Here is a 24,380-nt window from a genome sequence, read left to right on the forward strand (position 1 = left end):
TTGAGTTACATGTCCTTCTGCTATCCAACATCCTCAGCAGATCTTCAGTGGCACACTAAAAACTAGAACCACAAATCTGTCACTATATCCTTTTTCCATTTCAAGTTTTGTCTTGCAAATTTAGCAGGAAACACACTTAAAGTAAAGGAAGGACGTCACACATCATTTCATTTGACTAACCACATTAGGCTTTGTGTCAAGATGGAGAAAAAAATTGAAGTAAATGACAAGCAGGCTTTTATATGTTGTAAATACATAAATGACAACACTTCTTACTTTTCAAAGTAAGAAGAAACATTTCATAAAAATGAAATGTTTCTTCTGTACAGTTAAAATTCAAGCATCTTTTATTTCTTGCTTACCGTTGTGGTCAGCAGTTTACACACAATCATCATGGGCATGAATGTCATGGTAATCTTTCTTTGGCTAGACTGCCTTGATGACATTAAATCATGGTTTGCATTAAATCTTTTGAATATAAATGACCAAAAAATTGAGATTGCTCTATTTGGACCTTCTGACCCTCGCTTTTCTCTTAAGGTTGACCATGGTCCTCTGGAAAAATCCAGAAATCCCTTTGCAAAGAATCTGGGAGTGTTCTTTGATAGCAGCTTTTCATTTGAGAAACAAATAAATTCTGTTGTAAAAGCCAACTTCTTCTAGCTCAGAGCCCTTGCAAAAACTAAGAACATTTTGTCATTTGCTGACTTTGAGAAAGTGAGACATGCATTTATTTCATCCAGGCTTGACTACTGTAACAGTCTTTATTTTGGTATCAGCCAGGCTCTGCTCTCTCATCTTCAGCTAGTTCAGAATGCTGCAGCCTGACTCTTGACAGGCACTCGTAAACATGACCATTTTCCCCAGCCTTGGTTCATTTACACTGGCTTCCAGTATGTTGTAGAATTGATTTTAAGATTTTATTGCTTGTTTTTAAATCTCTAAATGGATTAGCTCTGGCATACCTCTCTGATCTGTTAACTAAAAATACTCCAAATAGAACTCTTAGGTCAGCTGCTAGTTGCTTCTAGTTTGTCCCTAGAAGCAGTCTAAAAAACAGAGAAGACCGGGCCTTTGTGATTGCTGCGCCCAAACCTTGGATCAGTCTGCCTGTTGAAATTAGGATCTCTCCAACACTAGACATTTTTAAAACCTGTTTGAAAATGGTGTATGGCGCTGGCAAGGCTGGCAGCCTTAACCCAATTTCCATCGGGATGAATAAAATATTATCGATCAATCAATCAAAACACATTTTTACACTCTAACTTTTAATTGTGACTGAGTTTTGTTTTGTTCTTTGTGTGTGTTTGATCTACTTTTTACTTTTTTATTATGTACAGCACTTTGGTCAGCCTGTGTTGTTTTTAAATCTGCTTATAAATAAATTGCTTGATTGATTGATAATCTTGTCTTTTTAATGATTTCTTTTAACTGTTCTTGTCCAGGGTGGAATGATTGTGCAGCATGCATCTTTAACAACTTTAAAACACTGGGTGCACATGTTTGTTAACTTCTTGTTAGTGATCATGATTGTGTCCAACTGGTAGCTTTTCTTTGCAGCATAAAAAGGATTGTTTGATAGAACTCATTGGACTGACCAATACTCAAAACTAAGGGAAAGTCTAAGGAACTCAGTGAAGATCCAAGAAGGAGAACTGTATATTTAAACAAGTTGGGAAAGTCTTTTGGAGTCTTTTCTAAACAACTGCAGATTCCAAGGTCATCGGTTCAAACAACTGTACTTAAGTACAAGTTATTCAGATTTGCTGAGGTCTGGAAGAAGATCCAAACTGTTACCCTCAAATAAGAGGAAATTGGTAGGGATGCCCAGGAACAAATCAGGAACCATCAAGACTCGAGCCTGTCATGAACTGGAAACTGCTGGAAGACCAAAATCTCTGTCCACAGTGACACCTGTTTTACATCATCATGGACTGAAAGGGTGCTGACCAAGAGAAAAGCCCCTTCTTGAAGATCTACACTTTCAAACTTGACTACAATTTGCAGCTGCCCACATCAACAAGCTAGATGCCTTCTGGAAAAAAGGTTTTATGGTCAAACCAAACAAAGATTGAGCTATTTGTCCACAATGACAAGAGGTATGTTTTCAAACCTGTACCAGCTCTCAAGCAGGGTGGTGCTAGCATCATGCTCTGGGGATGTTTTGCTGTCAGTGGTACAGGTGATGCAAAAGGTGGATGGAATAATGAAGGAGGAGGACTACCTCCAAAATCTTTAACTTGACCTCAAATCAACAGCTAGACCATTGAAACTTTGACATAATTGGGTGTTCCAATAGGATAATGATCCCAAACACACATTAAAACTAGTTTTGAATGGATAAAGCAGGTTCACATTGAACTTCTGGAATGGCCTTCCCAAAACCCCGACCTAAACCCTGTTGAAAAGATTTGTGGACTGAGCTTAAAAGCCAAGATTGTGCCAAGAAACCAAACACTTTAACTCTCCCAATTCTGCCAAGAATAGCAGTCAAATATAAGCCAGGATTATACCAGAAGCTCACTGGTGGCTGTGAAAAGTGTCTGGTTGAGGTGCAACATGCTAAGAGACCTTGAACCAAATATTAGTGGGGGTGTAATTATGATATTGGAATATGCAGTTGCTTAGAAATGGCTTCAAGAAATCTTTCACTCGCAGTCAGTTTATGTCTTCAAAGTGAAAGTGGTGCATCAAGACGGCAATAAAACAGCAATAAGTTGGAGTGAGTTTTGCTTAAAGAACTGGGGTGAATTTAAAGAATCTTGAATACAGCAGTAAAAAAGCAGAAGTGTTGTGTGTTTAAGTGTGTGTTACCGCAGTTCGAGCTGTAATTTGTGGCTCTTCTCTTGCAGTATCTCCTTCACAGGGAAAAGTGCAGAGCCCAACATGTACATCTGGACAGACAGACAGTTCACACGCTGAGCTGCTTCTTTGCTCAAATTATTAAAATAAAATTATCAGTGCTGCTGGTCGTACCGTGCCCTGCGAGCGATCCTTCACATCATACGCAGCCAGTTTGACCTGCGTCAGCTGGTTGATGTTGGAGTCCTGGAAGAAGGCAATGCTGCTGAGGAAGCTGGGGTTACTGGTACCCTGTGGAGAGACACAGGTTACACAAAATAGTTCAGCAGTTCATGTTTTGTTTTATTGTTATTATCATAATCACATTTTCAAGGAAAAGTAACACAATAGCAGCTTCAATTTGCGTTGAAATTTAAGTTAAAAGTTCAAACCATGTGCAAAACAGGCATTTTGGAAGAAGAAAGTCATTGTAACACATACAGATACGCCTAAAAATACACTGGTTTCACACTGTATCATTTTAACTTTGCCAAATATGCATAAAAATACATATTTATGAGTGTTTACCCAACAAAATCCTTATTTTTGATGACTCACTCTGCACTTGAGGGGGCGTGCAAATAAATGCATTCAATACAAAGTGATGTGACCTCTGAAATTGCTCTTTCAGAGGTCACATTCGTGTTTGGCAACAAAACTTTTCTAAAAGTGTGTTTTTGCAGTTTTATTATTCATTTCTCCCTCGTCCTCCACATCCAGACTGAATGACGTAGATAAGGAAGGTGTGGGTGGTGGCAAACAGGTCACTATGCCGTCGTTAAGTCACACCTACAAGCTGAAATCAACGTTATGGAAGCTAGAGCTGCTTAAACATTAGTCCAACCGTAACTTTAAGTCTGTTTCTGTATCTGTGTGACGAGTCTGACCTCTATGACTTCAGTCTGGGCGTGTTTGGTCCAGAAGGCCTGCGGCGGCGTCGTGCAGCTCACTGCTACAAAGGTGTTGGGTTTTCGGTCCAGAGAAGGAGTCACCAGGTCTGTGCATGCTGGGTGAGAAAACACAAGCAAATCAAGCCAAGAGGCAAGCAGGAAGACTCTCTGAAGGCAATTGTGGTTGCACAGGCAGTCTTGCAGCTGCGAGGTTGGAGAGTTTGTTTCAAAATGTTTGGATTGATTACACATACTCATTAACTCACAACCAGCTGACCATATACTCATATATTCTCACTGTCTGATATATTTCTGCTGCTGAGCTGCTGTTTTATGGAGATTTTCTGAATATATTTTGCTACCATAAGAGCAGACTCTGCTCTTATGGTAGTCACTGTCACTTGCAGTGAGTAGATCATGAACTGAGGCACTAACGACCACTAAATTTAAATACGGGTTATAAATGTCACGGACAGCCATCATAAATGCTCATATTACTCACCCACACTGAATTCCAGCACAGGTTCATCTGGGTCCTGACTATTTCCTGCAAAGTAACACAAACGTCATCATAACATTAAGTCAGAGAAACAGCATTTGAAGCTTTTGTACATGATAAATTATGCTGCAGTACTAAAAAACAAAGTCGACCAGCAGTTCATTTATTAAAATCATCTCCAGCTGCAACATTGAAGCTACTCTACGTCAATTTTGATTATGTTTAGATGAAAATGAAACTAGCACCCTTGTAATGTCTTTTTAAATTAAAGGTAAACACAGCTCAGACTTTCAAAAGGCTTTTATTTTGAAATACACAGAATGACTTGACGTGGAATGACAGCTTGAGGTATTATACTTCCCTTTAGATTAATAGCATGTCTGTAAAAAGGATGTTTTCCTGTAATCCCTTTCATGGCTATAAGCCATGTTTACCTTTGTAGGAAAGGTTTTTATTTTGATCAGATCAAATCAGACTGCCTTGATATTAAATGAGTGACAGTCTGACGTGTTATACTATCAAGGTAAAGGGAAATACGTCTGTGAAAACAGGACGTTTCCCTGTAATCTGTTTGTAAATTAAAGGTAAAAAACTCATACAGGACATTTCAATGGCTTTTATTTTGAAATACAAAATCTGACCATTTTGATAATGTGTGAATATCTCAGGGATGCTTTATTAGTGTGAGTTGGACTTATTTGACCTTTTTCTAAACCTAACCTCCTTAAATGTGACCAAACTATATTTGACACTCTATTTTGCTCAAATGCACAAAACACTAAAAAGTTTCTGACTCTAGCTCAGTTTCCACGTTATTCTGACCTGCGAGCGCCAAGCTGATCATCTCGTTGGACAGCTCCAGCGTGTTGGCTCGGTACACCGACCACGGCCTCTGCGTCCTCGAGCCGCTGCGCTCCCTGCCCCCCGCCATGCCTGTCTGGGAGGAGCGAGTGACGGCAGGAGGCCTAAACACACACCGTCACGCGTGCAGTCGCACACTCCCATGTGATGTGACCCTCCACCTGCACAGATCCACGGCGGTGCCAAGGAAACGCTTCACCTCTCTACAAAGGACAAGAGCGGAGAGAAGAGGAGAGGTGAGGGATGTTTACCAACCAGAATTTACAGCAAATTTATATCTTTTAAAAATGACTTTTGTCCTTAAGGCATCAATGATCAGTTGGAGTTCCAAAACCCAGAACAACATACACCTATGTCCCCATCATCTGAGGGCTGTGCCATGAAGTCGGATTAGCAGATTTGTAGGTATGTTGAGCTTTAAGTCTTCAGCTTTGATCGCCATAGTAACTTATGCTGAACACATAACTTGGTCCAGAGCAATCAATCAAGTTAATTTCACTTTGATCTCCTGACTACAGTTATCTCCACATCTTGTTTACCAGGCTGTGAGACAGTCAGCTTCAATGTTTCAAAGTATCCAGTTTAAAGTTTCACAGATCTGACGTGCAGCCAGTAATTAATTAAAGTTAAAATGTTTATGTTACCGATCTGTGCACCAAATCTAATGATTAATGATTTTCTGGGGTATTAATGTTGTCCTATTTACAATCAAATTTGCATTTCACTTTTTTATTTTTTGTATTTATATTTTTTATGTTCGTTATACATTTTTTCACCTTTTATCGTTACATGCTAACGTGTCCGATCAGGGTAGGGGGCGCTCACAGGGATTCTTTGTGTAAAAGAAGAGTGAAATACCCCTTTTTATGTAAACATACACCAGGCCTAGAGAGCTCGGCTTAACAGAGGAAGCTGACAACCACCGTTGTGATACTGGTCATCTTGTACTAGGGTAGAGCAAAGAAAGCTTGCTGTTGTTGACCTTTTTGAATCGTGGTATACCCCTCAGATCACAGTCGATCACAATCATCACACAGCATGTTGATCCTTTAACATAAAGTTAATTCTAAGAAGCAAATTAGAGAAAACATCAACTAACTGCTATATTTATCTATATTCTTTTCAAGCATTTAACAGCAACATCTGTTGTGGCATTTATTTATTTATTTATTTTAATTTTGGCAGTTTTGGTCCTCTATAAATACATAAATAAACTGCACTGCTGTTTTAGACTGTTTATGCTTTATTCTCTGTTTAATACGCTTGACTTGTTTAGTCTGGTTAGACTTATATAGTCCATTTAATCTATTGTGATAACAAGTTTGTTTGCACAAACAGAGGAGTCAGAGAATTCGTGGTTTATGGACACTAGCTGGACATCATCAGGACGACGTCTTTCAAGAGAAACAAAATCTAAAAACTGCATGTGGTGTAGTTTCGACATAAATTCCAACAAATACAATAATGAAAGTGTTTGAAGAACAGAAATGAGGAACGAGTCACAGAAAGTAAAACTTACAGGACAAACTGAAAATATTGGATGTGACTTTTGGGGTCGAGAACTCGAGCCTTTATTCACAATGGCCGCCGACGCAGCCTGCAGCATAAGTTCTTCTAAGGCTCAGCTCGTCTTCCTCCAGCTTATTTAATATTCTGCTTGTGTGCTCATGTTCTGCTTCAACCGTACACCCTTTTTGTTGCTGGAAGAATCTGATTTCACTAACAGGGATCGATCAATACGGCATCATCTCAGCATCTGAGAAACATGCAGCAACTTTCTGTGGCTCTCACTTTCACATCAGGGTCACAACACAACACAGCAATACATTCAATAATTTAATCATATGCAAATCTCTCCATGCAAATACAAAACAGACAGCCAGAGCGGAGATGGCCCCTTGCAGCGTGTTCAGGGTAAAGAAGGTCAAAAGCATCACATTAATTTTCATGAGGACACAAACAGAAAATCTTGTTTTTACAAATATGAATCAGCTGCAGGTTCAGTGTCTGCGCGAGCAGCCGAATTTAAATGAGCGAGCATCCTCTTTTCCCACCGTGGGCCTTCATTACTGCTTCATTCACTGAGACACACACACCCAAAATGTATCTGCTATTCATTTAACCCAACCACCACAGAAGTGCACATGTGCTACATGCACAAGGTTGAGCTGTGCCCCCTTTTAAAGGTGATGTATATTCACTAAATGAGGGGTGTCAAACATAAGGCCCAGGGCCTGACGTGAGGACTGAAGTGAAGACTGAAGTAGGCCGTAAGGACTCCAATCCAGTCCACTGGACAGCTTTGAAAAAATGTGAAGAACAGAGATTTTGGATTTTTAACTGTGTTTTCATTAATTTTGCAGCTTTTCCTAATTTTAGACCCCTGCACATAGATTTTATAACCAAAGTAATTAACCCATAAACAATGACATGACATAAAAAAAATAAAATTTTTCACAGTCTATTAAAGAAATTAGCTTTTTCTGTTTTGTTTTGTTGGGCTCAGCTTCTTTTCTCATATTAAGATATATCAGGGACCACATGAGTTGTTAAACTTATTTACATATTTATGTTACATTTATGAAATGAATATGGCCCAATTTTTTTTTCCTTTTTCACTTTTGGTTTTTAAATTCAGTTGAGTTTCAGGTAGCTTTCCGAGCTTTTTAAAAAAAAAAAAAAATTATTACAGCATTTTTGGAATAATGTCAGGAAAGCTTAAGGAAAATCAGGACACGTATAACAATATAACAAGAACATTTGACAGCACTTGGCTCTCTATCTTGTAGACATCTCATCAGACAGTTTGTGATAACAAATTTAACCAAAATATACAAATACCAAAACTATGTATATTTATTTTATTTTACCCAAGTTCCCAAAGTTTTTTCAAAGGTCTATTAGTAGTTTTTATTTTATTCAACTACACTGTTTTAGTTTAGTTTAATTTAACGACAGTAACCTTGGTGTAGACTCGAGGGTACTTGTATCTAAGCCATGAACATCACTCCTGTCCAGTGCCACTGAATCAGGGGTGTTTACTGCTGACACAACACAGGAGCAGCCTAGGTGAATACAGCACATCCGCTGGTTAAATAACATATCAACTTTTTATTAGCACTATTTATATAAGGGTTTATGAAAGACAGTCCGCCGTGTCCCGCCGTGTCCCAGAAATCAAAACATCAGACTGCTTCCAGGAAGACTGGCCGTCAGCTCAGGACCAGGAATGTTTGGAAGCAAATAATTCAATTCAAATCACACAGCAACATTAAGGACTAACCTCAAGCGGTGCATTGTGGACTAGACCAACATCAATAACCATAGTTTTTAAGGTTTCCACTTTTGTTTATGTCTAAAGTTGTTGCAGTGCTGCTTTTGTTTGTTTTTAAAAAACCTCAGTCAGATCATCTGTAGATTTCAACGTGCTACTTACAAATTTTTCAGAGGTGAAAGAATGTGGACCATTTTTAACGGTGGTAATGGTGTTTGTCTGCTTTAGGGGACTGAAGAACAAACTGAAAAGGCCACTCAGAAGGTTTTGAAGGTAAAGAACTTGAAAATTCTGCAAATACCTCAACCTAGCATGAACTTCACGTGCTGAAGACACAAACTAACAACTGGAAACCCAGTTCTTTAGTAACATCCATTAACATTTAATTTCTGACTGTGTTAAACTGGAAAAGAAAAAATATTTTTTGCTCTGCCCCTCAAATGCAAAGCTTAAGTCTACACTTCTTGCACCTCCAACACTCCACATGGTGTCACAGTCCAAACACGTCCCAGGCTATGTTGTCTCATATATGGATATGTTGATAGTGTGAAAGAGTGAAGAGCGTATCTGTCTGTGTGTGTGTGTGTGTGTGTGTGTGTGTGTGTGTGTGTGTGTGTGTGTGTGTGTGTGTGTGTGTGTGAGTGTGAGAACATGCTCTGTCAGCCTCCTGAGCCCCAGCACGTCTGCATAAACAGTGGAAAATACATAAGAGCACAGTTTGTGTCTGTGTGTGAGCTCTCGCTGCTTCACCAGAGCATTTTATGTGATGTTTTAATGCCTGATGAACATTCCCCATTTGCCCATCTATTTTTTTTTCCTCTGTTCTCCAGCTTATTTTTGTTATCCTTATATATGTCATCTTGAGCGTCTCACCAACATCTTGTCTGTCCATCGTTCTTCACCCCTGTACTTTTTTTTTTTTTGCTCCACTCCTCTTTTGGGATTGTCCCCCTAAAGGTTTCGGTCTGTGTACAAGCAAATGTCCCACTCTTTCTCCTGCTTTTCTTCTCTTTGTCCCATTTTTGTAAAGAGCAATTAGCCTATTTACAGCAAAGCTGTCCACACGAGGGACTGTACCCAGCTCAGATGGAGGAGCACCGCGGTCTAGATTAACAATACACACAAGGAGATCTCTGCAGTATTTGGGTTGAGTTGTGCTCCATTTCCTACAGAAAAAAATAATCAAAATAATGTGTGGATAATCACACCTGTTTCTACAAAACAGCCAAACTGTTTTCCTGACACTATGTGCTACACAAAAGCCCACTCACATTTAAACACACACTGTATATAAAAGATGGACTTAGCCACTGGGACATCACCCATTTGTTTTGGTCTAAGTGGTTAGAGAATTAGCAGTTTTACAGGTTAGTTGTTTGAAGCCAGAAATTAGCATATTTGGACGAGAGCATGGAGCACTAAGCTAACGATAGGAAGCTTAGACCTCAGTCATACACGCTAGAGACCAGTTAGAGACCCCTTGGCAAACTTAGGTGGAGAGATAAAAACGGTTGTTCTGTGACCAGTTGGTGAGTGGTTGCTGAAGGGAACTACACCAAAAGCCCCATTTTCATTAGTTTAGTTGCTAGCAGATTGCCCCAGTCATCCGGCATGCATATAAGCACTTGCTAACTACAAGCCAAGAGTTCGTAAAACTAGCAAAAAAACAAAAATAAAAAACAAAAAAACCCCAAAAACTTTTAGTTATGAACCTGGTAAATCTGACAGTGCAGCAGGCAGATTTTGCTGGAAGTGTCTCTTAAAATAAGTAATGCGGTCTGACTGTCACTGAAAGGAATAAAAGACTCGAGCATTACAGCTGAGCCCAGTTATTACAGAGTAATCAAAAGATGGTATGTTCTTGCATTGAGCTAAAAATAACTTAAAGTGGCTCATTAAGAAAAGTGTTAATGTATTTATCTTTGGAAAATATTAAAAAAAATAACATACAGGAGTGCACAAAATGTGTTCCTTCAATTTCAGATGTTGAAAACTGGAACCATAAAACCGGCATTTTAACCAAAGAGGTCCAGAATGTGAGCTTAATTGTGGGTCTGGGTTAATAGTCGCTGGCCTACTTCCTGATGTATATGGTCCACCACTAACAGTGTTCCATTTCGGGCCTCTCAGATAGAGGTGCCCTACATCTGTCACTGCAAACAAGTGGAGCACTACCTGAAGGAAAATCTACCCTATTTGCATTTGCATTCAAATGTAGTTTTGCACTGGACTGTGAGCAGGATGCTGCGGGTCCAAATTTTCCTAACTACACCATGAGGTGGCTGACTACTCAATGAAATATTAACCAATAGGACACTGTAGCTGCAAAACTGATCATTAAAACATTAAAACCACTGACAGGCTAAATGAACAACACTGATCATCTTCTTCTCCTGGAAAACTTCAGTCCTGGCATTCAGGTGGATGCTATTTTGACACATACAAAATAAGCAAACCTCCCCCAGCTGGACAATTTGTCCTGCAAACCCACAAAACTCCTCCTCATGTTATTACACAGCATTTAACACTTACATTTGCAGAACTACACAAAGGAGAACAGCAAGTCACATTAATAAAACCCAACACCTAAGTAAAGGTTAAACCAGTAATTTCGAGCAAATTTGACTTAAATCAGGGGTCCCCAATCCCAGTCCACGAGGGCCGGTGTCCCTGCAGGTTTTAGATCTCACCCTGGGTCAACACACCTGAATCACATGATTAGTTCGTTACCAGGCCTCTGGAGAACTTCAAGACATGTTGAGAAGGTCATTTATCCATTTAAATCAGCTGTGATGGATCAAGGACACATCTAAAACCTGAAGGGACACCGGCCCTCGTGGACTGGGATTGGGGACCCCTGACTTAAATAAACCAGACCACACATAGTATTGTCTTATTTTACTTTTAATAGCGTTCTCCTTTTGTGACATTTGTCGCTGATGCATATAAACAAGATATTTTTATTACTTTGGCTTTAGATTTTGATTCAAGAGCTGTATTTTTACTATTAGCATGGCTGCTTTTTAATCATTTGGCCTTAAATATCCCCTCCCTATGTAACTTCTGCCTGGTAATGAATGCATGTATAATTGGAGAAGAGTCAGTAAATGAATGCACAGCATGCATGTCAGGTTCAGACAGATTTAATACAGCTCTGTTTTAATGAGGTACAAAATTTAAGACCTGTGAAGACAAACTCATTTACGGTGGAGGTATTGTGCTTTTAGCTATTTTCTGTCACCTTATTTCCTTTCAGTGTTGTTAAGCACGGTCAAAGTGACCGTGCTTTTGATCTGTGAGGTCAAGATAACGTAAAAGTAATCACTCTGAGCCAAAAGAGGCTTTCAAAAACTCTAAATGCTCAGTTTCAGGCATTTTTTCTACTCTTGGCTCTGTATGATGTCAGAAAGAGTGCCCATGCGAGGGGCAACCTATCAGAATAAAGCTGCCATAAAGGAGGGAGGAACTAGAACAGTCTGAAGTAAGGGGGGTTCACAGAGGTCTGGTAAAGTTAAGGAGGGATTATTTTAAACTATAAACCATGCAAAGCTCCTCTAGTAGAGTCCAAGAGTAAAACTAAGGAGCTAGAAATTAGTGGAACAACTCTGTTTTAATATCAATCCAACAAATTTGGAGGGCATTTTCTAGAGACTGTGACAATTTGTTTTTCTAAGTTTGATAAATGGGAATCATACTGATAATTTCTGCATAAAAAGTAGCAGCAAGGCATAATTTAACAATTTTTACTAATAAAATCATCCAATGCATCTGTTAAAACCTGCAGTCACAGTATGTGCAGATACTATACAAAACAAAGTGCATCACAGTGAACAGTAAACATGCAATAACTGTGCACTCTATAACCTTAAAATGCTGCTTGTGAACTCGGACTCCAGCAGTCAGGATGGCTGCAGCTCCATCTCCCTAAAGATTTACACACACACACACACACACACACACACACACACACACACACACACACACACACACACACACACACGTCAACAGCTATACAGCCATCGTGGCTCCAGTTCATTTTAATGACTGCAGCAAGTCTCCACTCCAAGTGCGTGCCTACCATCTGACCGGCTCACTATCAGCCAACTGTATCTGTACAACAGCTTTAGTATATTTAATGAACTCATGCAAACTTTTACCTTTGAAAATAGGTGATATTTCTTGTTTTTAAATGAATTGTTTCCAGCATTTTAAGCTCTCTAAGCTTCATAAGCAAAAGCTGTAGTTACTTGAAAATGTCCATCTTATATTAGAAAACTAGTTGAGCCTGGTGTCAAACTGTAGGTAAAATTGTAAGTAGGCCTTTGGCAAGCTAAAGAAAGCACATACAGCTAGCAAGCAAATGAGCTAATTCTCAGGGGGTCATGTAGGGAATTTATTTCCTATTTGACTGATTTTTGATTTTTTGATTTTTTTAAAATTGGAATGAGATTTCAGGAAGAACCCTTGACCTCATGAGTAGTACTTAAAGGCAACGACAATACCTCTGATTTAGCTTTCAGATCTACTGTCCCAGCAGTGGATAAAATAACAGCGGTGTGTGGATGAGTTCAGATAATCAGTCTTATTAAACGACTAATCAAACTATCAGCATTCCGAGCAATAGAAGAGTCTCTTTCTGAATTACATGAGGTCATTCAGCACTAATTAGATAGAAGAGATCTCTCTAATGAAAGAAGGAAAGGCCACTGAAGAGCAATCTGTAAACAGCCACAGAGTCATGAAAATACATGTTATAATCAAGAGCAGCTTCGTTCAGACCCTTCTGATTAGTCTTTAGATAAACTCAAAGTAGCAGGTGTGCCAGAAAATTCTGTACAACTTTATTTAATCATCTCAGAAGGTTTCAAATTAAGTTAAGGTAACAATCCAATCTGCTGCTGCAGTTTTAGCGATTTTTCCTCACCAATACATTCAGCTTTCTCCTGTAATTAGTTTCCACCTTTGGCAAGTTTCCTTTAATCCGTGTAGATCGCCATGAGTATCAAATGTTTTTCCTAAGAGTCAGAAGAGAATTGGGGATGAGCACTTTTAAATAGGAGACCACTTTTCTAGGAGTGATCTACAGAAGGAGCTGAAACTGTCATGAGTGCTTATAGAAGATTTAAGATGATTTTAATGGTACTTTCACTATCATGACTACCTTCACAGCTGTATTTAATATTCATCTCCACTGCCTGAGACTTTTATCCCAAATAAAAATAAAAAAAATACACTCACTGGCCACTTTATTGGGTACAACATGTCAACTGCTTGTTAATGCAAATATTTAAGATGACCTGCTGAAGTTCAAACTGAACATCAGAATGTAGATTAAATGATCTATTTAAGTGACTTTGAACGCAGCATAGTTATTGTTATAAGTATTACATAAACTGCTTTTCCCTCCACACAACATCTATCTATCAGGGCTGTGTTCTTTCTCCTCTGCTCTTCTCCCTGTACACCAACTGCTGCACCTCCACCCACCAGTCTGTCAAGCTAATCAAGTTTGCAGATGACACCACCGTTATTGGACTCATCTCGGACGGGGATGAGTCTGCCTACAGGAGGGAGGTTGAACGTCTGGTGTCCTGGTGCAGCCACAACAACCTGGTGCTGAATGCCCAGAAGACAGTGGAGATTATTGTGGACTTCAGGAAGCACACAGCCCCACTCCCCCCCATCATCCTGACTGACACCCCCATCACCTCTGTGGACTCATTCCGCTTCCTGGGTACCACCATCACTCAGGACCTGAAGTGGGAGCCCACCATCACCTCCGTCATCAAGAAAGCCCAGCAGAGGATGTACTTCCTGAGGCAGCTGAAGAAATTCAACCTGCCAACACGGACGATGATGCAATTCTACACCGCAATCATCGAGTCCATCCTCACCTCCTCCATCACCGTGTGGTACGCTGGAGCCACTATCAGGGACAAACAGAGACTGCAGCGTGTTGTGCGCTCTGCTGAGAAGGTGATTGGCTGTAGACTCCCATCTCTGCAGGACCTGTACACCTCCAGGACACTGCGGCGTGCAGCTCGGATCTCAGCTGACCCTTCTCACCCTGGACACAGTCTGTTTGACCTGCTCCCCTCAGGCAGGAGGCTCCGGTCCATTCGCACCAGAACCTCTCGCCATAAGAACAGTTTCTTCCCCTCTGCTGTTGGACACATGAACAATAAACGTACGACTGTCCCCACCACTAACTCATGACCCTACGCTGTGTTCACTGCATCATTCTATGTTTGGCACTGATCACCACCTGCACTCATGTATATATCTTTCTACGTAGCACTTTTAATTCTTATTCTCATGTATATCTCATGCACATATCTTTCTACGTAGCACTTTTAATTCTTATTCTTACTTTTAATTTTTTCATGTCTATTTAAGCGCAATTTATGACAGCATGTTTGCACTGAAGCACCGCAGCAATTTCCTAATGTTGTAAACCTGCTCAACATTTGGCAATAAAACCCATTCTGATTCCGATTCTGATCTCTGGTCCAAAAAACAGAAAATGTCTTGTTGATGTCAGAGGCCAGAGGAGAATGGCCAGCCTACTTCAAGCCGATACATTAACTCAAATAACCACTCATTACAACGAAGGTATGCAGAAGAGCATCTCAACAGCAGCAGAAGACCACACTAAGTGCTACTCTCAGCTAACAGCAGGAAACTGAAGCTACAATTCACACAAGATACCAAAATTAGACAACAGAAGTTCAGAAAACTGTTGGCTGGTCCGTCGAGTTTCAATTTCTGCTGTGAAATTTGCTTTAAACAGCATGAAAGCATGGATCCATTGTGCCTTGTATCAACAGTTAAGGCTGCTGGTGGTGTAATGGTGTGGGGGATATTTTTTGGCACGCTTTAACCCCCGAAATACAAATCGAGCAACTCCACAGCCAACCTGAGTGTTGTTGCTGACCATGTCCATCTCTTTATGACCACAGTGTACCTGCTTATGATGGCTGCTTCCAGCAGGATAACACGGCATGTCACAAAGCTCAGATCATCTCAAACTGGTTTCTCGAACATGACAATGAGTTCACTGTACTCAAATGAACCTCCACAGTCTCCAGATCTCAATCCTACAGAGCACCTTTGGGATGTTATCATGTCAATATGGATCACCATCTCTAAGGAATGCTTCCACCACCTCGTTGAATCTGTGCCACGTACAATTAAGACAGTTTTGAAGGCAAAGAGGATCAAACCTGGTGCAAGAATCAAAACATTTAAGGTGTCACCACCCCCCTAAAGAAAAGGTTTAATAGAAAGAATCTATCAGACTCTGTGCATCTCTGGTCTTTGTTTCTAGAAGAAGAAAAAAAATTCCAGCCTCTCAGCCAACTGAAGTCACTTTTTCCACTCCCAGGGCCAAAAAACACCAGGGTTTGAGAGGGCTCAAGATGTCCAATTTTCCTTATCAAAACTGGGCTCATACACACACTCCAAAACAAAAGTCCAGGCATTTAATGGGCAGCAGTTAGCGATCTCAATCCTTTCACTACCCAGAAATGGTCAAGTATATTTTCACCATTTCACAGATCTGCAAACAAATACTGCTTCCTGGCATTTTCCTTCTTCAGTTTGAGTTCACACTACATCCTGCCTAAAACAAACCCTCTCTGTATGGCCTGCAGCAGATGACAGTGACAGATTTAACTTCTTGAATCAATGCAGCAGGTCTGGAAATTCACTACAAACAAAAAACACCAAATGACAAACTTTTACAAAGGGGATAAACCCGCCATATAAGGCAGCTCCAAATTTGGCATGCTTCTATGTGTCAATGTAGGTTTCTGAGTCAGATGAACCAGAGACACACATACACCGTATAAACACCACGGTTAATCCAGGCCAGAGCTCCTGACCTAAAACCCCGATCCAGGATTCACAAAACGCATTCAGGTTAATTAGTGGTACAAACAGGCCTAAAGATCCATCAACAGCAGCAATTACAGGGAGGACTTGGGTACATCTCAAGTTTTACTATGAAATACTGCAAGCAATAAAAGCCTCACTTAAGTTCTAGCTTATAATTTTTGTAGATCTGAAAGCATTTGATCACCTCAGGTGGAAAACAATGACTTCTGTCATTTTCTTGTCCTTACTGGGAAACCGTGTTCACAGTCAGACTCTCAAGGAATCATCCATAAAGAACAAGACAAAAAACAAAAACAAAAAACAAACCAATACACTACAACCACAAAAATTTTAAATTTTATGTTCTTCCAATTGCTTCCATTGTGGACGCAGCTTAACCAGAGAGGCTGATGAACAGCACATCTATTATTAGATATTAACTTATTAAGAAAATTTAGGCCTGCTGGTGAGTGCAGAAATGGCATTTACCTACCCCTACCCTATACTACTGCCATAATCAGAATTTAATTCTAGGGGAAAACACTGATTAGCAAAAAATAAAAAATAAAATAAATAATGTTAATTTTACTATTTTCTTCTTATTTTACGATTATAATATCATTTCCTGCAAACACAACTCATTTTAAGTCAGACATAACCTCCTCAGGAATTATTTTTTATGAAAAGACCTATCATACTGGAAAAGAAATAGCCTGAGGTCAAAATTAAGTTGGGTTGTTTATATATAAGATTGCAGTCAAGGTATCCTGTATAAAGCTAGTCATTTTACTCTTTAATGCCATCAAAACTAAGTCATAGAAAACTCTTAATAGTGCCATAATTTACTGGTTAATTAAAGAAAATCTTACAATTCCTACTTGTATTTAAGAAATCATTCAGGTCATTTTGCCAAGCAAAATCTTGTATTACTTAAATATATAAAAGTAGTGAATTTGCATTTTTGTTTGGAAAAGAAGAAGATGTGTGAATGTAGTAAACTGTAGATGTGTTTATTCCTTCAATCACAGGATTAGAATGATTATTTACAGCCCTCTTTAAGGAATAAATCCTTAATCCATGATTAATCACAATATTTAACATACGGGATAATAGCTGCTTTATTTCCATTTATCCTGGAGAATTTGGTGGGTATCCAGCATGAATAGGATTAGAGATTTTAATCAGTAGATTGAGAAATCTTACTTGCTGTCATTTGGCAGAACAACGAGCCACTGAGAGCTCACAATGAACCTCTAGCATGACAAGAGTCCACAAAAAAAGGTCTCTCCACCCTTCAGCTCTCTCAGTTGCGAGTCTGAAACACATTTAGGTTTCTAACCCTGCTCACATTAGCCTTGGACAGTGTCTGAGTGCATATTTATGTGTGTTTGGAGCTTCTGTCTTTGGCTTCATCCTCAGGCAGAAAAAGACAGATTTGGAAAGCATGAGCATGAGACTCAAGTTTGACCATACATGGTGAAACCTCCTTTTCACAGCGTGCTCTGTGCCATGAGGCCTTTCACACAGTGAGGACATAGCCTTACGACACACGCTTTCATGGGAGAAGTGTGTTTGTGTCTGTCTGATCACATCTGTCAAACACTTTCTTCTAAATTTGGTTCTTCCTCGATGCAGAAGGGGGAAAAAAGCTTTATTCTGCCACATCATTAGCTGTCCAACACAGAGCTTGAGCTCTGACAGGTTTAATACTCATCATCGTTGTGTGCAGAGTGGATGGACTTCCTCGGAGATAAGAGGAAATCGTTTTCTCAAAATCACCGAATGTACAGTTTTGTATTTCATCTACCTTTGATATTGGATTGGATCCGGCTCCGCCCCAAAGTTGTTCCCTATCTGTGGAAGGTTATCAATCTACTGTTTATCTCAGCTGTAGGGGCTGGGTAAGAAACATCCACCTATCTTTACTCTGAGAAGGCTGTAAAACTCTATGACAGGATTCAGGTGCGTGTCTCACTTCTGACCAATGACAGTCATGCTGAGGGAAGTCTTTGAGCATATGCTGAGCTGCAGGCAGGACTGCTGTTAGCCTTCATTAGCTACAGTTAACTGTCATCAGTTGCCGTTCACTGGCGTTAGCAAACATTTCTTTGAGGTGGCTTTAGCATTGTTGGAAACTCTTCATCAGAGGTAAAGTGCGATTTTTTTTTTTTTTAGCACACTTGAGTCCAACATTAACTAGAACGATATCAACTTATTAGCTTAAATAATTACGACTATATCAGTAATAAATAAATGAGCATGTTTATGCAGTGCAGGAGATGAGGCACGACATGAAGAGGATGACGACATTTTATTAAGTTGACCATCACGTCTCTTTCTGCATGCTTTAGTTTCTTGACACCCCAGATATAAATGATCATATAAACTATTACCCAGTGTGGCCGTTTAAATGGAGCTCTGTATCTTTATTCTTGGAGTCTACTAGAGCAGCTTTGCATAATTCAGTTTAAAATTTACCCCATATCAGTTCCTCTAAAAGAACATGTTGCCACGCTTATTTATTTACAGGAATAACTGTGGCGATATCTATAACTTTTATTATAATGGTGTTTGCGAAATTGAAAACTACACGTAAAAAAATACAAGTCAAATCTAAGGTTTGGTGACTTTGAACCAAAATAAGCTTTTATAAGCTTTTTAATGCTATATGTGAATTCATGTGCTAAGTTACACAAGTGTATGGCTCAATCCAGAGCAATGCATTTCCGAAATCACACAAAAGATTAAAGTTGCACAGACATAAAAATAAACTAGACGGATACACTTAATGCACAGAGACTCTAGGGAACACTGTGTTTAGATAGATTAAAACATTTTAGGAAAGGGTCAGATGGACATGGTTGTAGATGACATGTTAAACTACTTTCAGTTGTTGTAAAAAATAAAAAAATAAATAAAAACAATCCCACCATGAATATGGCTAATATTGTTCCAGTTTCAGCATGTGGATTTGGATTTGTTGGGTGTTGCCCCCAAGTTCATCATCTTATAGTTTTCAGCTAATTCACTCCTAACATATGGCATCAATATTAAAGTGGACATACTTCCAGCTCCTTATTTTTATCCCTAAAGTTTACTAGAGCAGCTTTGCATGATTCACAGGTAAAAATAAATTTTTTTCTAACTCTTTAAGATAGCATTCTTCTTAAACAGCAGATGGGTGAGGCTTCTGTATCTCTATATATGTAGCTCCATATTAGGAATCTTACTCTTAATGACATGAAAAATATCCAAGCCTAGGAAGAAAAAAAAAAAAGTGTGGCTCTGAGTGTTTAAGGTAATGTGAAGTAGGGCTGGGCGATATATCGAGTTTTTAAAAAAATATCGATATATTTTCATATGAGATATAAGATGTGACAATATCGTTTATATCGATATAGTATAAGTTACGTTATAATTATAGTTGTGGAGCCACAAGTTTGCCGCTCTTTCGTCCACTTTTGTCTTTACGCAACGTTACTTGGCCTCACCTCTCCTTCACTGAACACAGCTCCCCCTCCTCCATCGCTTCATCTGCAGGCAACGACAAGATGGACACGGCAAATCTCCGTTAACGAGTTACCGCGGATCGCCCCGTGCGTGGGGCTGGACGGCATCAACGTGATAGCGGGCTAACCGTGCTAACCGCGCTAACGACATGCACGGCCTAAAATCCTTTCATTTTCTCAAAAATAGACAGCGCGCCTTATGTATGAATTCTGGTTGTGCTTACTGACCGCGAACCGATTTTAGGTGATACACGGCGCTCAGCAATCTGTCAAAAAATGTTTTAGTTCGACTTTGGTAAGTTACGGAGCTGCAGCGCTTGATGGATTGTTGGAGCATTACGGCTACCGAGGAGCCTCGCGGAGTGATACGTACTGTGCTTCAACGTAATATTACCGTATTGTGTGTGTATAAGGACCATAAATGGCACCTGTTCAGAGACACGGTTACAAAGCAGATTTCAAACTCCAGGCTGTCAGTCAGGCAGTAGAAGTTGGGAACAGAGCAGCTGTGAAATCTCTTTGTTATTATGCTCAGCGTCTGTTAGTTTACATTTTGACTGCACAATAGCTAGGTTTCATTTGACGTAGACGTGACGTCGACGTAAAGCGCGAAATTTGACTGGCGGTCGGAAGTGAAAAAGATAAGCGCAAAATCACAGACAGACAGTACGCAAAATGCCTATGTCCTGTTGTGTTTACGGATGCTCCAGTAGGTCGACCAGAGAAACTGATAAACGGTATTTTAGGGTACCAAAAATAGCCCAACGAAGAGGAGAAAAATGGAAAATTCTAACCGAAAAACGTAGGAAAAAATGGATTTTAAATTTACGTTTACAGTCGGGAGGAGCAGAGTCTGCCAATGCCCGTGTCTGCAGCGACCACTTCGTCAGAGGTAATGTTATGTTTGCAAACGAACTTATTAGCATTAGGTAGTCGTTAAATTCTCGTTTACTTAGTGCTTTTAAGTTAGTAGTCTAATATTGACTTGATTGGGACTATAGGCTGCCCAAGTGCTTTGGATGACGAAGAGTCGGAGGACTGGGCTCCGACGGTCAATCTCGGCTACGAACGAAAACCCAGATCGGAATCAGTTCTCAAACGAGAGAAAAGAATGAAGCTTAAGGCAGAACAGCATCGATGTGCAGAGGCGATTTTGGATATGCAACAGACGGCTGAGAGCCCGGATTTGAGCCTAGTGACAGTGGAGAACAGGCTACTAACCCTGCCATACAATTGCAATGAGCTGCAATCACTTCTCCATCCTCCTTTGCAATTACCCAAGTCTTCAGAGGTGTCTCGTTAGACCGCTGAGAATGGTTTACCTTGAAACAAACAACTGTCACTCTAACGAAGTCCTAAGGATGTGGCATGTTTGTTGACGTTAAAGCCGCTACCGCTAACTGTTAGTGTGTTTAAGATAAAGCAATATAAGAACAAACACTCACCCTTGCAAACACCAAACTGTATCCATCACGGAGACGTTTTGTTCCAAGGTTGTGGACCCACCCGCTGACAAAAAAATTGTACGCCTCCAGACTCTTGAAAGCTTTCATTTGCTGCCTAGTGTAGTAAGAAGTCTGGAGGACCAAGTAGTTGGTGATATCCACAGCCTCGATAGTAGGCAAATCCTTTACTTCTGTGGTGTATTCGGACATTTTCAAAGAATACGGATCACGTCGATATATTTTTTAACTATCTGTTTATATCTCTCCCGAGAAACGGGGTCTAAAGTTGCACAATAGCTGCTCTCCTGACTCTCCACAGTGTCCTCCATGTTTACTTCCGCCCTCCACTCAAAAATCGCGCTGCCTCCGCACGTCATCAGAACCACGTGACCGCAACCCAACTATTGTGAGCTTTTTGTTATGCACAACAACAACATTGTTGTCTTTTATTTATGGAGCATTATTATTTAATAAATGCTCATAATTAACTATATAGTTATCATGTTGTTATCATTGCGATATCTATTATAAAAAGTAATCCTTCTGTATACAACATATGAGGGTAAAATGGAACATCAGAGTGCCAACAAATATAATAAACTGTTTAACAGTATCAAAAATAATCCACTTTAGTTGTCTTCTGTGGTCATTCAGGCCCTTTCGGGGAGCAGATTGATTTGACCACTCTTAAAGTTTATGCTGTCTCTCTGATAGGTTTATTTTGGTTTTTCAGCCTAATGTTTGGCGTCCCTGAGTTGTACTGACATCTCTTTGGACCTCATACTGAAAATCCACTCAACAGCTACCAAACAGAAGCTCATCACTTGGAATCAATCTCCTGGGTTTTTGAAGTAACAAAGGAAACGGGCCTTGCCTGGCTATGAAACTGCTTTTCTGACTACTGTCCAATTACTTCTGAGCACCAGACCTTAGCACATATGCTCAGCAAGCAGAGAAGACAAGACGAGTAGCAGCAAGAGCAACAAAAACAGTCAGTAAACTCAGAATTAACCCATCAGCAGAGCAACAAAAGCCTATCTGCACCTGTGTGAGTGACTCAGTCTGACTGTACGGCTCACTGAGGGAAGTGAATCTCTTGGTGCGTGACAAAACCTGCTGTCACTTTATTTTACTCAGACTTTCAGCGTGCAGCTGCAGTAAAGCAGCTCCTGAAGGAGCAGAGAAGAGGAGGACAGACCTGAGATAAATGGAGATAATGTTTTTAAAACACCCATAAACTCCAACAGCCCTTGACACAAATATGTGAATGTGAAAAGCTGCACAGATATAAATCCGTAAAAGTGATTCACTGTTTAAAAAAAAAAAAAAAAAAAAAAAAAATCCAACCCCCCCCCAAAAAAATAAAAAAATAATAATAATAATCTGAAGGTTAGCATTAAAGGATTAATAGATCCAGGGGAAGGAGTTAGCTTACATCTCTGACCCTCAGAGCAATGATCCATCACTCTGAGTTTTTAAGCACAGAGAAGCTTATTCTCTCTGTGATATACATGCAAAAACCTTCTCAAATATGAATAAATCAGTTCCTCTGCTGAGCTCGGGCTGATGTGTAACGTGATACGATGCTGCCCAGGCGTGCCGTGGCCTTTACGGCCTTCATACTTTTAGAGGAAGCACCGACAACATGACGCTGGCTGCCAAAACTCTGTCGACTGTCGCCCAGCTGGTTCACAAAAGCACAACAATGTGAAACAGCAAGTGACAGTAATCAAGAGTTACAAGACCACACCACGCTATCTGTGCCACATCACAAATGTAATAAACTCCACTCATACTCACAAATGTCCTTACTGTCTTTAGCAATCATTCAGTTAGAAGGTTACAAACACTTCTCTCAAAGAAGGCAAGACTTCATTTTGTGAAAAACCAGAGTGCGAGACAAAGAAATAAAGGACTGTTTTTGTCTTTATGCACCACTCAGATGTTATAATTAACAGGAAAAGGCTCAGTGGGTTGATTAAGAGTCATATTTCCACCAGTTTGTGCGGGTGGCGTGCTGTCATACTTTCACAACTCTTTTAGGGCTAAATATGGACAAAATAAACAGACACAGCCCGGCTGTCAATCACTATTTCTGAGCTTTATTTTTCTTTATTTTTCTTGACATCAAATACGAAAAGTCTCCATATGTTGCAAGAAACGACAAGCATGGGAGCTAGTTGAATCCCTCCTCCAACCCCGTTTTCCTGAGGGCAGATCAAATGTGCATATCTAACCTCACTGCACAAGTAGCTTACTTCTGAGCCCACAGTGTTTGTTGTGTATCTACTGGCCTCAAACAGCTCTAAGATATGGAGGAAACATAAGTAATGTAATTGTACATCACTGCCAGCTACAATCTTTTGGGGTTTCACAGCTACTCAGACAAAATAAGACACATGAGGACACAATATGTCTGATTGATTCATTGGATTTTAATTTCATTTCACTTTCAGTGATTATAGTTGTCTTGTGTTGTAAATCAAGCGCACCTTTTCTTTTACAGAGGTGCATTTTCACCTTTTCTTAAAAGCAGTTTAGTTCAGCTCAAGCAAACATAACAAAAGGGAACACCACCCCTAATTTTTCCATTTGCATCCTATTTAAATTTAAAGAACTCTAAAAGCTTGTTCACGTTAAATATTCAAGAATAAAATACTGACAGAAGCGGTCCTGATTCTGGCCATGTTGGTGCAGCCCTGAGACATGACTTTGTATATAAAACCATATGTGGGAAATTATTATGAATATGAATAAATGAAGGAATTAAAATGCACACTACCCGAGGCCTGTGCTGTGGGTTTTGTGGATTATGATGGCAGATCACTTTAAGGTCATGTCCTATGCTCACCACCATAACACCAGTATACATTTTTAGGTATTTGTCATGGATACAATAACGCTGCTGGGCATCAGCGTATCGATACAGGGACACCAAATACCAATATTTTATTAAATAAATTAAAATGTTCTGGGCATGCTATGAAAAAAAGGAGGGCTCAACTCATGCTTACATTAAATCAGCTCAACTGAAAAACCCTGGACACGCTTAGCTTCGATGATTAATCATAGCTAATTGCTGTATTATCAGAAACAGACGGCTTATAACCAACGGCTTGATCACATTTAATTGCAGACTGAGTCCATCTTTTGGTAACATGTATGGCAGGTTTGAATGACAGTGTT

At 39.8% G+C, this 24,380-nt stretch overlaps 1 protein-coding gene across 16 annotated transcripts in view; it reads right to left on the reverse strand.

Moving 5' to 3' along the window:
• The window catches only part of inpp4ab (inositol polyphosphate-4-phosphatase type I Ab), a 78,243-nt gene that overhangs the window by 37,252 nt on the left and 16,611 nt on the right, over nucleotides 1–24,380 (reverse strand). For 15 of the 16 annotated variants that reach the window (XM_026159895.1, XM_026159894.1, XM_026159897.1 and 12 more), the window contains exons 2-6: nucleotides 5,053–5,294; nucleotides 4,234–4,278; nucleotides 3,729–3,847; nucleotides 2,977–3,093; nucleotides 2,815–2,894 (exon numbers count right to left, since the gene is read on the reverse strand). In XM_026159895.1, the coding sequence (XP_026015680.1) occupies nucleotides 2,815–2,894; nucleotides 2,977–3,093; nucleotides 3,729–3,847; nucleotides 4,234–4,278; nucleotides 5,053–5,161 (470 nt within the window). In that variant the 5' untranslated portion in view covers nucleotides 5,162–5,294. Of the gene's footprint in view, nucleotides 1–2,814; nucleotides 2,895–2,976; nucleotides 3,094–3,728; nucleotides 3,848–4,233; nucleotides 4,279–5,052; nucleotides 5,295–12,229; nucleotides 12,290–24,380 lie in introns of all 16 variants that reach the window. The other variant, XM_026159884.1, reaches the window with a different exon arrangement.

The sequence above is a fragment of the Astatotilapia calliptera genome, chromosome 23 (genome assembly GCF_900246225.1).
Source record: "Astatotilapia calliptera chromosome 23, fAstCal1.2, whole genome shotgun sequence".
Taxonomy (NCBI): Eukaryota; Metazoa; Chordata; class Actinopteri; order Cichliformes; family Cichlidae; genus Astatotilapia; species Astatotilapia calliptera.